This window comes from Hippocampus guttulatus, chromosome 16 (assembly GCF_054856545.1).
Source record: "Hippocampus guttulatus isolate MCC_2025c chromosome 16, RoL_Hgut_1.0, whole genome shotgun sequence".
Classification (NCBI taxonomy): domain Eukaryota; kingdom Metazoa; phylum Chordata; class Actinopteri; order Syngnathiformes; family Syngnathidae; genus Hippocampus; species Hippocampus guttulatus.
The window spans coordinates 2,994,064-3,009,844 of NC_141276.1; the positions used below are offsets into that span (position 1 = coordinate 2,994,064).

The window sequence follows — 15,781 nt, forward strand, 5'->3', positions numbered from 1 at the left end:
GCTAAACTGCCCCCAGTCTCCCGTGGAAGTTGCTTGGATATCATGACAAACTCAAAATCATTGCAGAAAAAAAACGATCTAAGATTACAGCATTTCACCAGCCTGCACACAGCAAGATTGAGAACCTTGGATGGGGGCCTGAGTAGTATCTGAGAAAATATCAATCTCTCCCAAAAAGACAGGAGCCTCCATGCCTGACTGGTCATTGGCAATTATCCTTCTGGATCCATTTAGGATTGCACTGTGAAGGTTTTCATGACTTAATAATGACACGAGAAGAGGGGTCACCATGCAAATGGCGAGAGAATGAAGCATTTATACAATTCATACGTGTCAAAATGATTTTTTAAAATTGCACTCAATAATATTGGTCCAGACACATTGAACTTGCCTGTACGCCAAAATGATCGGTCAGTGCTGGGCAAGCCCATAAGCAAACTTTTTGAGAATGTGTGTGTGTGTGTGTGTGGTTTTTTTTGTGTGTTTTGCATCAAAAACATGCGTTATTAACATTCCCCCTCATCGTGTAATTGCATTACCTCCGTGCATATAAAATGACTATTTTGGCCTCGTTCATGCGAAAGGCTATGAGACCTTCTCCAAGCATCTTGGTGTTACTATGACGACAGTTGCACATCTTGTTCCTGAATCGAAGATCCGCAGGATTGGAGCCAACCTTGCGGGATGTGGCCGCAGGAAGGAAATTGATGACAAATTGAAGAGACGGATAATAGGTTGGTAACAAAAGAGCCACGAACAACCTCCAAAGAAATACAAGGTGAACTTCAAGGTCAAGGTACATCAGCTTCATGTCACACCATTGTTGGGGTCAAAATGGACTTCATGAAAGATGACCAAGGAGGGCAACACTGTCGAAAAGAAATCATAACAAATGGGCAAGAATTTCCTGTGTACAAATGAGACCATACTGGAAATGTTGGGCAGGCCCATAACGAAGCATACTGAGAACGGAACACTGCATCCAATGTGAAACACGGAAGAGGCTCCGCTCTGTTCTGCCGTTCCGTGCCTTGAATCTGTACAGCGTACTCTGAAAACTCAATACTTTCAAGGTATTCCAGAGACAACCATGCTGCACAGTGCCAGAGAGCTTGGTTCTCCGTGGCAGGTAATTTGTTATTGCAACAGGATAATGACCCAAAAACACTCAGCGTAAAAAAAAAAAAAAAAACAGCCAATGGCGAAGAGCAAAACATCGGACTATTTTGAAGTGGCCTCCTGTGAGATCTGATCTAACGTTAAATCTTATTGAACATCTGTGAAATAAGCTGAAAGGTGCCATCTGGAGAGAGAGAGAGAGCACCTGCACAAATGGAGCTATTTGCTCATCAAGAGTGGGCCAAAACACCTGAAGAGAGGGGCAGAAGTCCCCACTAAAAGTGCATTTGATTGCAGTCATTGCCTCAAAAGGTTGTCAAACAAAATCCTAAATTAGGGGGACAACAATTCTGTCCAGATTCAAATTATTTTTTTTCGTTCTTTCATTCAACAAAGGGCTACCAACAACTTTGTCCACGTGTTTATTTTATATAAATAGCAGTGATCTCAAGAGTCTCGTTGACATGTTTGAACGGGGGGGGGACTTTCACTACTCACAAGCCTCAACTGTCATTCCGGGACATGTTCATTCACGTTCAAACACACACATCCCACCACACCTGAAGTTACAAGAAGTCACACTTGGTTCTCTCTGCGATGAAGTGGATATAACACTGCAGAAAGTTTTCACCCGGATCACAAAAGTCACCTTCACGGTGTGTGCAAAAGACCATCATGGTGAGTAAAAACCACCAAGAAACATGTCCGAAAATTGCATACTCCCCCCCCCCCCTACCTGTACTTTTTATTTGACAAATGCTACAATTGTGCAGATAAAAAGAAGCATTTGTTCCTGTGGAGTTGGGACGCGCGTTTTCAACTGGCTTTCCATCATGTGGTTCACCCTGGCAATTGCCACCACGGGTGAGTGCTGTCTTTGTGAAATGATTTGTCTCAAGCCCATCTGTAGATAGTAAAGTGAAGCACCATCGTATCAACTAATACGGGGGTTGTGTATAAAACTGGTTCTTCTCTGGCAAATGTCTCGGTTCAATCTGCTTGACGGTTTATTTCCCCCCTTTAATTTATGCTCCTGGCACAATGGAGGAAGTCAAGTGTTTTAAAAAAGTGTTAAATATACTGCAATTGAAAGTTTTGTTTCGTTTTCGGTTCTGACTTTAGCTAGAATCCTGTGATAAAACCATTGACCAGCAGGTAGCAGTAGTGGGATATGTACACCATGGTGAAGGTAACAACACTACGTGACAAGACGGGCCGAAAATACCTGAAGGTTCACGAGATAATCAAGAAATATTACACGTTATTTGGATGGGATGTGGACGGGATTGTCTGACCTTACCTATACAACATTTATAGGGTAAAATCGGTTTGTTTTGTCGAGCTGCAACATTTGCTTTTCCAGCTCTCGCACTTCTCAGCACAAATCCCTTCATTTGGCCAGGGTAGGGTTAAGCGTGTCCAACTCACAATAAATCAAATTCTCTTCTTTTTGTATCCGATTCAAACTGGAAATTGCCGTTTTACCTCAAATTCAAGTTTTTGTCAAGGGCAATCCAGAAGTGGATTCATCGTCAATACACCACATGATGATGTGATCCTAAAAACGTGTTGACCGCCGCAATTTATTCCAACGCTCTGAATAAAAACATTCGATGAGCGTTTTATAGCTCTGTTACCAATTTTTGAAAAACAACTTTTGATCTCGACGCATCAAATAGCATGCTGATACATTTGTGGGTGAAGTTACTGTACTGTACTACATTGACTGTTTGTCATATTTCTGAACACATTTTGAGATGAACTATAATGTGACTTTGATGATCTCTACCATATTCACCGAGGGCAGATATTTATCTGAAGACGACCGGCGACAAGGTGGCCCGCTGTGGGGACAACGTAACGCTGACATGTGATGCCAGCTCTTACATGTGGTTGGATGTTAAATCATTTTCCTGGACCGGTCAAAACAAAACATTATGTGACACTATGGTCAACATGGACTCTGCCGTCGGGTGCCAGAAAGAAACGCACCGATCCCTCCATAAACTCACTCTGAGACTCTTCAACATAATGCCCATCCACCAAGGAAAGTACGTCTGCAAATTTCGCTCACAGGTCGGGGTAAACTACAGCACCAGTTCTATCAGCGTACAAGGTGAGTTTGCTAGTTTTTCTCATTTCAATTTGCCTTGTTTTGATTCTTCTCGTGGTTGTTTATCTCCCCCAGACTGCCTTGGAAGTCAAAACTACTTTGTTAATGAGTCCGTGGCAAGCTGCTGGTTCCACGGAGTTTACAGCCAGGGTGAAATCCACTGGTTCAAGGGAGATGAGCGCTTAACTTCACTCAGCTCAAAGGAAGACTTTGACCAATATGGACGCTACAATATCCTAAGCTCGATAAAAGCGCAAGACGGCACAGGAAACCAAATTTACAACTGCTCATTATGGATTACCCAGCTGAAGAAATACGTCTCGTTTCAACAGGTGGTCATGGTCAAACATTCACGAAATTCATCCGGGAGCAAATTCAAACTACAGTGGCTCGGTATGACGTTGCGTGTCGTATTGGTGACACTTATCCTGTCATGATACAAGCAAGTTTGAATTTACCAGTGAGTATTTTATGGTCTTTTTTTTTTTCAGAATGTGTGTTTTGTATATATACTGTAAATACATTTTCTTTTTTTTTTTGCAGAAGCCACCATTTGCCACTGAATGCTAATTTCCTCTAAAGCCACAGGAAGCAGTTTGAGCGCATATACTGTTTTTTAATTCTTTTTTTATGTTACTAAAGTTTGCAACAAATACACAAAAACAAAACGCCGGCTTTGATTTTTGCACTGTCAATGTAATTTTCCCAGAAATGAAAATAAAAACTTGAAAAATATACGAAAAACTTCTCATATGAGATACATCTCGATTTTGCAACACACGTGTGACAAACATTTACTCTTCGTTTTATTTCATACATCGAAAGGTGTATTCTGTGTAGGACAGGTTGGTCAGCCTCCTGCATTCGCTCAAGAAAAGTCCGTGCCTATAAAATGTGACCGCCGCTTACATCAGCAGTTGATGAAGCCAGCAAGGAAGCATGTTCTCCGGTGGCCGGAGAAAAGGTTAACCTGCCAAGAGCAGAATGCTGAACCTTTGTCGGAGGATAAACTGTCCCTTTCCCCCCTGATGCTGTTGTGGTGCCGGGCGACCAACATACGCGAGAGGACTTTGAAGCGCGATGAAAGCACAGCTGACACAGATGAGGTGGATGGAGTGAGCAGTCTCTGACTTTTGAGCCCTTTTAACTCTAGTCTAGGGCGTTCAAACTGCTACGCCAACTAGTTTAAAGTGCCAACTCATAAATATGATGAAAAAAAATCCCCGTGCAACATAAACATTAAATTAATACCTTCATCCCAAAGACAAGGAGTCAAATGTTGCAAATGAACCCTTGAACCCCCATGAGCCATCAACGCTCAAAAGTATGTGTTATTTATGCATAGATCCACGTTTGGAAAAACAACCCAAATGCTGACGCAGCCCACTTAATGCTATAAAGTAGGGACGGCACCACGGAATAATGTAATTAAGAGGAGATGCAAACATTATGCCAGCACGACCACACCTCTCATTACCAGGACTGGATGTTCCCTCCCAGAAAGCCCGCAAGAAAGAGAGTCGGTCTGAAAATAATTCTGGAAGCAACAAGCATGTGCCATTTCATTATGTGCGAAGACACAAGGGTACAGAGTGAAAGGCCGGATTAGGGAGAGAGCAGAACATATCAGTGTGCATGCACTTGGGGGATTTGCTGGCAGGGCTTCATGTTGACAGACGTCCTACGTCGTTTTTAATAGAGCAAGGATCGGAGGAATATTAACGGATGACAGTGATTTCTCGCTTATGGCGGGGGTTAAGGATGCCGACGTGACTGAAAAGATCTTTATTAGCAAAGGTCAGCGATGGCACACCACCGCAGTTACTGGAAAATAAATCTAGAATTCATGTACATCTGTAGAGAGATCACGTTGATTGCTTTGGGATCAAGTAAAATATACAAGGCCAAAATCAATGAACTTATTCAAATGCGCACAACTGAAAAGCTCTCTTTTCACAGGAATTGCAACCGAATACCGATGAAATGTTGCTTTCGTCCAATATGTTAATTTGCTTCATTATTCGATGTCTCCATCATTTGAGGTCTGGGGAGGAATTGGTGACAGCCCCACAGATAGATAGCGAGCGCATCAACAGTATGTCTTTGAAAATCTGATATCACATGACCGCCTCTGTGATGATTGGTTGGATGACAGGGGGAGGCAGGCATGGGTGTGAACATAAATACAGCGTGCGGATTGTCCGTCCGGCTTCATAGACTCCAGTGTTAGAAGTCTTCATCTTCCCTTCCTTAACGCACTTCAATAAATACAATTTACGCTGCAGGGATTAGAGGGCTTCTTTCACCAAGAGTTCAGTCACTCCGCCGGTATGTCTCCTGAAGAAAAAGAGAGGACAAATGTGCGACTAGTGTTTTTGGGAGCAGCGGGTGTGGGGAAGACAGCCCTCATCCAGCGCTTCTTAAAGGACACCTTTGAGCCCAAGCACCGCCGCACGGTAGAGGAGCTCCACAGGAAAGAGTATGAGGTCGGGGGGGTCAAAGTCAACATCAACATCATGGACACCAGCGGCAGCTACTCTTTCCCAGCCATGAGAAGGCTCTCCATCCAGAACAGCGATGCCTTTGCACTGGTCTATGCAGTGAATGACCCGGCATCCCTGGAGGCGGTTAAGCGTCTGCGGGATGAGATTCTGGAGGTCAAGGAGGATAAGTACACGCCAATTGTGGTGATAGGAAACAAGATTGACCGTCACCACGAGCGTCAAGTGTCAAGTGAGGATGTCGTCTCGACAGTGGAGCTGGACTGGAACAACGCTTTCGTAGAGGCGTCTGCCAAAGACAACATCAACGTGCTCCAGGTGTTCCGGGAGCTTTTACAGCAAGCCAACCTGCCCAGCTGGCTTAGTCCGACACTGTGCCACTGGAGGGAGACCTTTACCAAGGAGAAGAACGAGATGCCGAAAATGAACAAGGGCTGCCTCCTCTCCTAATGAAGTGATGGCATAAGAGGAGACCGATTTGAAAATTCACTGAAAAGGAAGTACTGTACTGCATGAAAATGAGTGGTTACTACAGTGATGGGTGGCTGACTGGATAGAGCCCTCAAAGGACTACTCATTGTCAGAATTGCTTCTAAATGATATCACATGAAGTGAATTTAAAGATGGACTAACCCGTCTATCTATCGCTGATCAATAAAGACAATCTGTAATTTCCAATCCGTCACGTTATTTGAAAGTGAAGAATTGGCCCCACAGAAGTCAAGCAGCTTGTGTCTGTCTGATGTCGCCCTCTCATGGTCAACATTTGTCATGCAGCAGTTTGAAAAATTGGGTCAGAATGCAACTTTCGTGTCATTTCTCGCTAAATGGGTAGATTCAAACAATATGGCTTTATGTGGACATGTTGGAACGATGTGGAAAGCTGCTTCGGTCTTTGTTCCTGGACTGAAAGAGCATGAGATAAAACACTACCTATTCCAATCAAATCGTCCATTTTTAAGTCATTTCTCTTGCATTCACATCAACATTAGTCTTGGATAAAGAAGGCACTGGCACGTATGGCAAATCGTTTCCTTTATTTAACAGACAATGACAAACATTCATGTGGGAAGCGGACAGCGAAAAACGGGAAGACCATTAAATTACAGCAACTTCCTGCTTGCGAATCAGCATATGCCTTTACAGTATTGTTGATGAGAAAAAAAATGCATTGAAAGCTACACAAATGGCAAAAAGCAAGCACCCCAATATCAACAACATTGACAGAGTAGTTTGCATTGGCTCATAAAGTATATGTCCCTGAGCAGAGAGCTATGTTAAGATAAAGAGATCATTTCTAATGATCAAAAGGTGCTCGTGTTCAAAACATACATAGGTCAATGGGAAACATGTCAATTTACGTGTCTACTAAGACTGTAATTACATATTTGCACGTTGTTGCCATTCTACCTCTTTTTTTTCTGAATACCATAAATCTTGTCATCATCTAATCCAGGCACCTAGTGGTTGTCTGTTTTCATTTTGGTGGAGTCTAAAAATCATGTGAATTTTGGTCCGAGGCTCACAAAATGACAATGGAAATGTACAAGTTTAGTTTTTGCCTCTTAATATGATAGCATAAATAAATGTTTTGGTGTTTGTTTGTTTTTTTTGCTTGTTTAAGACTATACACAGACGGGGTGCCTGCCTACAGTCATTGCATATTGCAAGCTAGCATGTTTGAGAGTGGAAATCACAAAATCAGCATTGCCTTTTGGGATTTATTAAAAGTAAGTTTTGACAAGATCATGGAGCCAAAAGTGTTTCAACTTCATTATTGAGCTAAGGACCAACACTTAAAACGCTGACTAAAAAAAGGCATTACATGAGCGCAAACAGCACACACTGGTGAAAATACTGTTTGGAAAGTAAAGCTAAGCTAAATGGTTATAGGAACAGAGCAGCAGACATGACGCGGTAATACCACAGACCAACAACGTAAATGAAGACTGTTCAACACCGTGTTGCTGCTAACAATAATAGTTTAGTAATAGTAATATGAACTATGTTATCACAGTTGTTTTTAAGCACATCAATTGAATTTGTTAGATATGAATAACTATTCACTGCACCACCGAGTGGGAACCTATCCCGCGCTGCCCGCACACAAGTCAGGCGAGTGTACCACTGCACTATCAGCGACTCAAAAGCTATATAAATACCAACAAATTCATCTAACAGGGTAAGAGTGATTTTTCTCTGCAACAGTTCAATGATGTTTGCAGTGTAAACAGCGCAGTTCCTTCTAGTTACTCAACATAACCCATGTGACAATAAAAGTATATGGTGCTAAAAAGAAAAAAAAAATTGGTCGCAACGAGGTGTTGGGGTGGCTGAAAAACACATACCCCGTCGTAAATGCAAGCTGATCAAAGTGCAACGCAGCTCGGACCAGAAAGGGCAACAAGAGAGTTGCAGACTCATTAACAGCAAGGAGACGTGTTTTGCTACTTTTTAGTCATTGAATATTTAGTACCTTACTAGTTTTGTTCGTTTGTTTTTCAAGCAACGATAAATCGTCTTGGGTTATGGAAATAATAATTCCAGAAAGACGGGACTTCAAAATGCACTGTGTACTTAATCTTAATTTCAGCATGATTAAAAATAAAATAGTTAAAACCCGTAAACCGTTTTTTAAACCATTGCATTTAATGGAGATTTTTTTTAAGTTAAAGTACAGGGAAAAACTCTTGACTTAGATATGTGGTGCATATCTTTTTATTTGATTTTAAATCATCACAGTAGTGTCGTTGAAGGAGCAGGAAAGCCCAAAGAAGCGCATCTCCCTTCAGTCACCCCCAGAGCCACCTCTCTGGTTTACCCTCTAGTCGTCCACAGCAATGTTGCGAAACAAGTAAGCCATGGACTCTCCATTGTGGATACGGCGGATGGCCTCAGCCAGGATCATACTGACGTCCACCGTCTTGATTTTTGGACACTGGAGCTTCTGCACTTCATGCGGGACTGTATTGGTCACCACCACCTCAAAATACATCAAATAAAAATCCTTATTTCCAATGAAATGCTTACACAAACCTAAATTTGCAAGTTCTACTAGGTTGACAGTCGGCTCTGTTGCCTACAGATCAGGAAAATGCTACATCAAAAAAAAAAAAAAGGAAAACAAAACTGAGTGCCTCAGAAAATCTCAACTTAAAGGTAACATTGGAAAGTGAATGAACAATTCACTTGCCCTCACCTCATCAATGGCCGACTCCTCGATGAGACGCGGAGCATCGGCAGAGAGTAATCCATGTGTGGCCATGATATAAATTTTGTACGCGCCTCTCTCTTTCAAGATCTCAGCGGCTGCAACAAAGTCTCCGACATCGTCAATGATGTCGTCCTGGGAAGTAAGCACAGCGGTTAACGATTAGCAGGGGGCTTGAGGCTGAAAGACACCCACCACACCCAAAAAAACAAAACAAAAAATCAGTTTTGTGTTTGTGAAGATGGTTGAATACCACCCCAACTATTTGGTAGAGTGTTTCTGGCAATGTGTGGCACGAACATCGAGTGGACTCTCAAGTACATTACCTTGAACATACGTGAACACAAAAATCAAATCACAATCGTCAAAAATGAAGGCGGGCAGTTGAATGTAACCCATGGTGGGATACAATCAACAATACTGGGGGGGGGGGGGGGGGGATACACTGTTGCAACCTCTTACCACGATGATGGCAATTCTTCCCCCCACATCCCCAACGACAGTTATGGGAGGTTTCTCCTTGGCCATCATTACTGAAAAAGAGAAATGAGTTTGCGTTAGCGGCACTGCCGACTCCACAGCCCGCCTGATCACAAGTCATTCTCAGTAGATTGGGTAAAATGGGTCGAGAAAATGGTTCGTTTTTTTTTTTTTGTTTGTTTTTTTGAGGAAAAGTAGTCTGCCAAATTCCTTCCTCGCAGTAAATGTTGAAGTTGAAAACAGAAAGCTGTCTTGACTTGAAATTGGCAAGAGAATGTTACTTCTCAGAATTCTTCCCCCCATTCTACCCCACCTATAAGAGGTTGATTTGAAATGCCAGAATGTGCAGCACATGCGCCATGCAAAGAAAGCTTTTCTGCCCAGGATACCCAATCAGAAGGCAGCGCGTCAACCGCCCGTGGGGCAGGCAGACGCCAGCAGTGTGCATAGGAACAAGTTATGCACCAGAGAAACTTCAGTTGACAGTGGACAACAGAGGATGGCAACCACCGCTGAGGGGTTCTTCACTCACGGTTGCCAATCTTTCGGGTCAATCGTCAGTCCAACGTCACTGCTTCCAGCAAATATTTGCATACATGCGCCACAATAACCACAATGCGCCTCGCCTGCCAACCACAGGAGATCTGAGCAGGGTTTTCCCTTTTGATGTGCAAAAAAAAGGAATCAAATCCAGACAATATGCATTTGCTTAACTCATTCACTCCCAAAGACGTTTTTTAACGTCTTTTCAGACTTGGTCTAGAATTGACTGGTACTGAATGAGTTAAATTTCAAATTCGGCTTGAACAAATCGTACTAAACAACGCCAATGAAGCACACCAAAATGGGCATTCAATTTAGCCCGCCTTGTCTTTCGGGTCTGCTTTTGCCAAGCGTCGCAACTTCATGGCGCAATATGGCGGAAGCAAGGCCGGCGTTGCGTTGGGAGTGATTACAACAGAGCCAATTGTCTTTGGTGGTTGAAATTCGGCTGCATTGTGAGAATTGCTGACCCATATAAATGCTTGAGTTAATTCAAAGGGTTGAAGGAGACAATCAGCCAACCAAGCATATTCTAAGAGGAAAAGTCTCAGGGAGAAGAGAGAAGAGGCGCATGCCTTGTGCGACACGACTGAATACCGTGAGGCGCACAGCATCAGTCAGCCAACGTCAACGCTTTGAAGTCAAACCAACGATAGCCACGCTTGCGCTCAACGCACTTTTGTCAAGTTCTATACGACTTGCCGAGACGCTTTGAAACATGAGAGGAGGCCGATTTACTTGAAAGGGTAAAGCTGCACTTTTGTTAACAAATGGAAAAAACAAAAACAAAAACAAAAGAAAAGGTTGATGACGAAATGGGTAAAAAAAAAAAAAAACAGAGTTTGGGGATATTAAGTGAATGCTTAAATGCCTCGAGCGAAATCGTTCTTCACGTTTCCTCTCCCCTCAGGTGAATAATTTTCCGTTAGGAAAGCATGCTTCATTGGTCTCGTCACATGCGGTCGAGAAGTGCGACAAATGTTAATTGGGTTTTCGCCAAGGAGCGGGTTGAACAAAGATGCAACATGTGCCGATTGGCAAGATGAGTCCAGGTATTGAAGTGAAGAATAAAAGATGCTTGACGTGGTTCTGGTTTGATTTTTTTTTTTGGGAGGGGGGGATAAAATCAGAACACTTGAAAACAAAGGAGTTTTGGGCCATCTTGTAGAACTAACTGTCTGGAATCTGAGGCGGGGTGCAATCATTTTGAACAAGCACAATTGTGCCAGACACAGTCAAGGCAAGGAGCGTTTTCTTTTCCCGCTTGTCGTAAACTTTGAACGTCTTTGCACCGGTTGCCCTTCGTCAATCCAGACTATTTTCCCAGGATGCGTCACAAACCCTTTTGCCAGCGCATGCACGAACAACCGAGGAACCATTTGGTAGTTAGATGGAGGTTAGGGTTTTACGCTCGTACTTGGAAGCTCTATGCCAGGGAACGGAGCTTGTTGTTTGCCTGCTATCGCCAACAAATAAACACCACATTAAACACAAATGCACACACAGAGTACACAAACACATGATGCCAAGACTTGGAAAATCCTCTTGCGGCTCATTCCCTCAATGCTTTGGATCTGTCGCGTCGATAGATAGATATCGACGTGTGGATATGGATGGAATTTGACAATGACTGCTCCAGGGGAGGATTTTTAAAGTCAAGGTTGAGAATAAAAACATAGGTTAAAATTTTTTTTTTTTTTTTAAAAACGATTTCCGCTCAATAAAAGGGGACGTTGTGGCTGTGAGCTTTTTTTTTGGAGTCATTTGCCAATGACACAACCGTTCTAATTTATTTGGGAAAGAATCGGATGTGTGTCTGATCCTTACTGATATAAATGAATATGCTGGGAAATGATAAACTATGAATAAAAAGATGAAAACCCACAGATGTCAATTCATAGTCCATGCAACACAATATACAAATCAAACTTGTCTCACATGCAGTAAAAGCGTATTGGGATCGACTTCGATGCCCGAAAGCTCGGACGCCGGCATCAAAGTGTTCGCAACGCGTAATTCATGGAACGTGGTAAAAATCGAGGATTCGTGTCCTGTGCAAAATCAATCGTTTCCTGCTTTTATATAATTAGTTGACAACTGCAAACAGTTCAAAGGGGGCAACAACTCATTCAATGTAGGTTGTTTTGGAGGTAGGTGGAGGTTACGATGTGATAAGCAACGGAATATTGAGAAAATGAAAGCATGCCATCACACGCGTCCTATTTCTTCACGTACGACTGAGGGCACGAGTGAAAAACAGCCTAAAACCTCTCGTTCGCTTGCTTCAAGTGTGGCAAATGAACAAAAGGCTGGGAGGAATGTCAGTCAGTATTATCGGAGTTCCAGTCGGAAAAATAAAATAATATGTGCTGCTTTTGGGTTCATCGTACCTACAAAGTCACAGCAGAAAATCACACCAGAAAACACAATTGAAGTCATCAATTAAAAAAAAATAAAAAAAATAATAAAAAATAAAAAACATCTCGCTTACAAGGCAGCTCCAATCCTGTGTGTCCTGTGGTGTTGCGCACACATGGCGGTGAATGCCTTCCGTCGGCCATGTCCGACTCGGAACACTGAGCCTCGCCGTGAATCACAGCCAGACCCAAGCGCAAGCGTTCCGCATAGGACTGAGCTCTACGAGAATCAATGACAAAACATTGCACCCTCCACATAATACGTTGCATGTCTTCATCGGTCGACGGGCAGACCGTTTGAACGACTAAATCAGAATGAGCCTTATTCACCATTACAAAATTGATCAGAATCCACTGATCAGATACGTATTTTATTGTTTCATCAGCATTGCTGTACTATGTTGGTTGTCCCAAAAGTCACTGTAGACACACGCACACACACACACGCACGCACACACACACAGCTTTTAAGAAACAAGCTAGCAGCTAGCAAGACGCAGAAAATGGCAGACATTTTCCAGATGTGCTCTGCATTTGTGCACTTGACTATGATAGCGCATAAAAATAAATTAGAATAAAATTGACATTTTATTTATTATCATCATATTTATTGTCGGCAATAATTGACTTACATCAATCAGATTTCCTCAGATGCCAATTCCAAGGCTAAGTATATTTTTGTGACATATTTTGTGATCAACATCATTGATCACAGGATCTGTGCGAGTGTTTTTCTATGCACTTACCTCTTGGCTGCTGCTGGGGATTTGGCCACGATGATGGCATTCCTGTAATCCGGAATCTGTAGGCAAAAGAGAAAGAAATAAAAACCCTCATCACAGATTTAAAGAGATGCATTATTCAATTCATTGGGTGGAATTATTACCTCCTCTTGGATATACTGGATCAAGAATGGGGAGGCCCGCAAATTGTCCACCGGAAAAGAAAAGAAACCCTGGATCTCTTTCTGATGCAAGTCCATGGTGATAATGTGTGTTAGCCCTTCATAGGAGAAGACACGTCGATGAGATTTTTTTTTAAATGCAAACAGGAAATAAGGGTATGTATATGTAGATATGAATAAGATAACAGAGAAGCTCTTTACCTGCTTTTGCCAACATGGAAGCTAACAGCTTACATACTATGGAGCCCCTTTTCCTCATCTTGCACTGTTTGCTGTAAGGGAAGTACGGAATAACCCCAATAATGTTCTTTGCACAAGAGGTCTTGAGGGCGTAGGCCATAACCAGCAGCTCCATGATTGCTGTGTTGACATCTCTGCTTGGAGTAAAGTGACAAGGTGACAAATCACTGGAACTACAACCACCAATAGGAATTATTCAATTACAGCTGTAGTGTGCAGATGTCTCGAGCCCCTCCACTCACCTTGGTATGGTCTGAATGATGAAGATGGTTTGCCCACGAACAGATTCTTTTACATCCACTCTTGTCTCTGCATAAAGACACAGTACTTCAGTCCCTTCGCATTCACGTACACTGACTTAGCATTTCAATAGTTTCTCTTACCACTATTAGACTCTTGAAAGACAACAGACTTTCCCAATTCAACTCCAAGTCGCCTGAAGAGCAAAAGCACAACATTTTAAATAATCTTCCGTTTGTGTTGCACACACGGACAAGCGGTCTTTCAAAATGTCAGAAGAACTTCATGGCCTGATTGGCCATCAGTGCAAGCATTCTCCATCGTATGTAGCGTTATGAATAACTCGTCGAAAGACGGGTTTAACGGGTTAACACAAGATGGAAACAATTGCGTTATTTGGAATGTTCTGTTTGGCATGCAAGATCTAATAATGAGCTAATGATCTATGACAATATTCTTACTCGGTTATCTTCTTCGCCAGCTCCGTGCATGCGACGGAGGAATTTGCCGAGAACACGCGATAGCCACTTTTTGCGACGTTCATTGTGTTGTTGCTGACGTTATTTGGTCCACGACCGAGCCTCGACACAGGATTTTGGGTGAAAACAGTTTTTTTTGGGGCGCAGTTTCGTTCTTGTGACGTTGACGTTAGCTGCCGCGCTAGCCGCTCGCCGTTCACTTAAACCGCGCCAATCGAAACTCCAACTTTCAAATGTTTTTTCACGTCAGAAAAGTGTAGCACGGGAACATGATGCGCCACTTGCAATTTTGTAGAACGTGTTGCGGTGATCAAACGACTGCGTGATACCTGACTAGTTCAGGTACCGTGCCACTGGTCCAAGCATCATCCGGTATTTGTTAATACGGAAGCTTCTTTTGGACAAACATTGCGAATCGCGTCGCTCCTGCTGCAGCCTGTGTGTTTGTGTGTCACCGTTTGGCTCCAAGAAAACGCTTTGGTGAGAGCAGCCGGTTCAGCCTTTGATTTCTTTGGGCGTTCTTTCTGGAAGTTGTAATCTTCTAATTTATCTAACTTAAGTTGTTTAACTTGTTCTACCCAATACAACCTCATTAATTGAAGGTCTGCAAGTTCCATTACGCTGGTCAAAATTATTACAGTGATGTGGGAGACATACTGTAAGTATTCGTCAAAAAATGAGCTTTAAAAAAAAAAGTAGACCATGATTTATTACTGGGTTGTGTAAGCGCTGCACCGGGGCTAGTAGGTACTTTAGCCCTGTCAGAAATCTTTATAGCCCCAGTTAAGCCCTCCAGTTTTTTATTTTCTAGGCAACAATATATTCACAAATAATGATCTCAGTCTAGGGAGAGAAAAACATCCTGGTGCCGTCCCCGACTGCCACTCTTTCATGTGTAAACTCAAGCATTTAGATACCAATAGCTATTGACATTATTTATGTTGCCTGTGGATGTTAAATATTCAATTCTCAATTGAAGTCGACCTGATCTGAATTTGTGAGCACGATGTCAATCAACCATCTGAAACCCGATGACTCTTACAAGCTACTTTGAGGTACAGCACAATAAATTGGTGATATCCACAAAGAATGCTGGTTTGACGTGCAAACAATGACAACACAGGATGGCAGTGGCAAGTGCATACAACCTTGTGTTGCTGCCTTTTCTTTTTTCTAACCAGTTTGATCATTAATGACACGCCTGTCAACGTTTAACTTGCGTCTGTACATTTTTCACACCTTCTGCATACACATTGTAGCTCACCAATATCGGCTGTGAATAGTGACATTTTTTCTCTCAACAGGTGGCCCTGGACTAATTGTTGAGTGATTGCTGTTCCTTGCCCGACCAGCATTGAAATCGGAGCCCATTCTCAGCTGTGGCAACAAAACCAAGATGTACTATTTCCTTGGAGAACCTTTGTCACACGCTCACAGCAAGGGTGAATAGTATACATTTCAAAGAGTGCATCCTGTGTGTGTGTGTGTATGTGTGTGTGTGTGTGTGTGTGTGTGCGCGCGGGGGGCAGGGTGT

At 42.7% G+C, this 15,781-nt stretch overlaps 2 protein-coding genes and 1 pseudogene across 7 annotated transcripts; 2 read left to right on the top strand and 1 right to left on the bottom strand.

The window, feature by feature from the left end:
- Nucleotides 1-1,662: 1,662 nt before the first annotated feature.
- LOC147192491 (uncharacterized) lies at nucleotides 1,663-3,969 on the top strand. Its single transcript, XM_086133125.1, has 5 exons — nucleotides 1,663-1,797; nucleotides 1,893-1,983; nucleotides 2,927-3,235; nucleotides 3,308-3,692; nucleotides 3,776-3,969. Exons 1-4 carry the CDS (start codon nucleotides 1,795-1,797, stop codon nucleotides 3,667-3,669), a joined length of 765 nt encoding a protein of 254 aa, XP_085989251.1. The 5' UTR covers nucleotides 1,663-1,794; the 3' UTR covers nucleotides 3,670-3,692; nucleotides 3,776-3,969.
- Nucleotides 3,970-5,472: 1,503 nt separating this feature from the next.
- LOC147192492 (ras-related protein Rap-1b pseudogene) lies at nucleotides 5,473-6,761 on the top strand (annotated as a pseudogene).
- Nucleotides 6,752-14,620, bottom strand: LOC147192493 (phosphoribosyl pyrophosphate synthase-associated protein 1). 6 transcript variants are annotated; one of them, XM_086133087.1, is made up of 11 exons: nucleotides 14,230-14,620; nucleotides 13,912-13,964; nucleotides 13,771-13,837; nucleotides 13,490-13,662; nucleotides 13,271-13,386; nucleotides 13,131-13,186; nucleotides 12,459-12,604; nucleotides 11,385-11,423; nucleotides 9,407-9,477; nucleotides 8,933-9,079; nucleotides 6,752-8,716 (listed from the first exon to the last, which is right to left on the bottom strand). In XM_086133087.1, the coding sequence occupies exons 1-11, from the start codon at nucleotides 14,310-14,312 to the stop codon at nucleotides 8,558-8,560; spliced, it is 1,110 nt and encodes a 369-aa protein (XP_085989213.1). In that variant the 5' UTR covers nucleotides 14,313-14,620; the 3' UTR covers nucleotides 6,752-8,557. The 6 variants fall into 6 exon arrangements, with proteins under 6 accessions (XP_085989213.1, XP_085989212.1, XP_085989211.1 ...); XM_086133086.1 differs by having other exon boundaries at nucleotides 11,385-11,426; XM_086133085.1 differs by having other exon boundaries at nucleotides 13,490-13,701.
- Between the last annotated feature and the right edge of the window lie 1,161 nt (nucleotides 14,621-15,781).

What these genes read in the sequence shown, in the direction of transcription:
- LOC147192491 (XM_086133125.1), top strand. An exon ending in CCTGGCAATTGCCACCACGG is followed by an intron (nt 1,984 to 2,926) that starts GTGAGTGCTGTC and finishes CACCGAGGGCAG; the next exon opens with ATATTTATCTGAAGACGACC. An exon ending in CAGTTCTATCAGCGTACAAG is followed by an intron (nt 3,236 to 3,307) that starts GTGAGTTTGCTA and finishes TATCTCCCCCAG; the next exon opens with ACTGCCTTGGAAGTCAAAAC.
- LOC147192493 (XM_086133084.1), bottom strand. Translation starts at nt 14,312, where the DNA reads ATGAACGTCGCAAAAAGTGGCTATCGCGTGTTCTCGGCAAATTCCTCC. An exon ending in CTTTCAAGAGTCTAATAGTG is followed by an intron (nt 13,838 to 13,911) that starts GTAAGAGAAACT and finishes GTCTTTATGCAG; the next exon opens with AGACAAGAGTGGATGTAAAA. An exon ending in CACAGGATTGGAGCTGCCTT is followed by an intron (nt 11,427 to 12,458) that starts GTAAGCGAGATG and finishes TGTTGGCGATAG; the next exon opens with CAGGCAAACAACAAGCTCCG.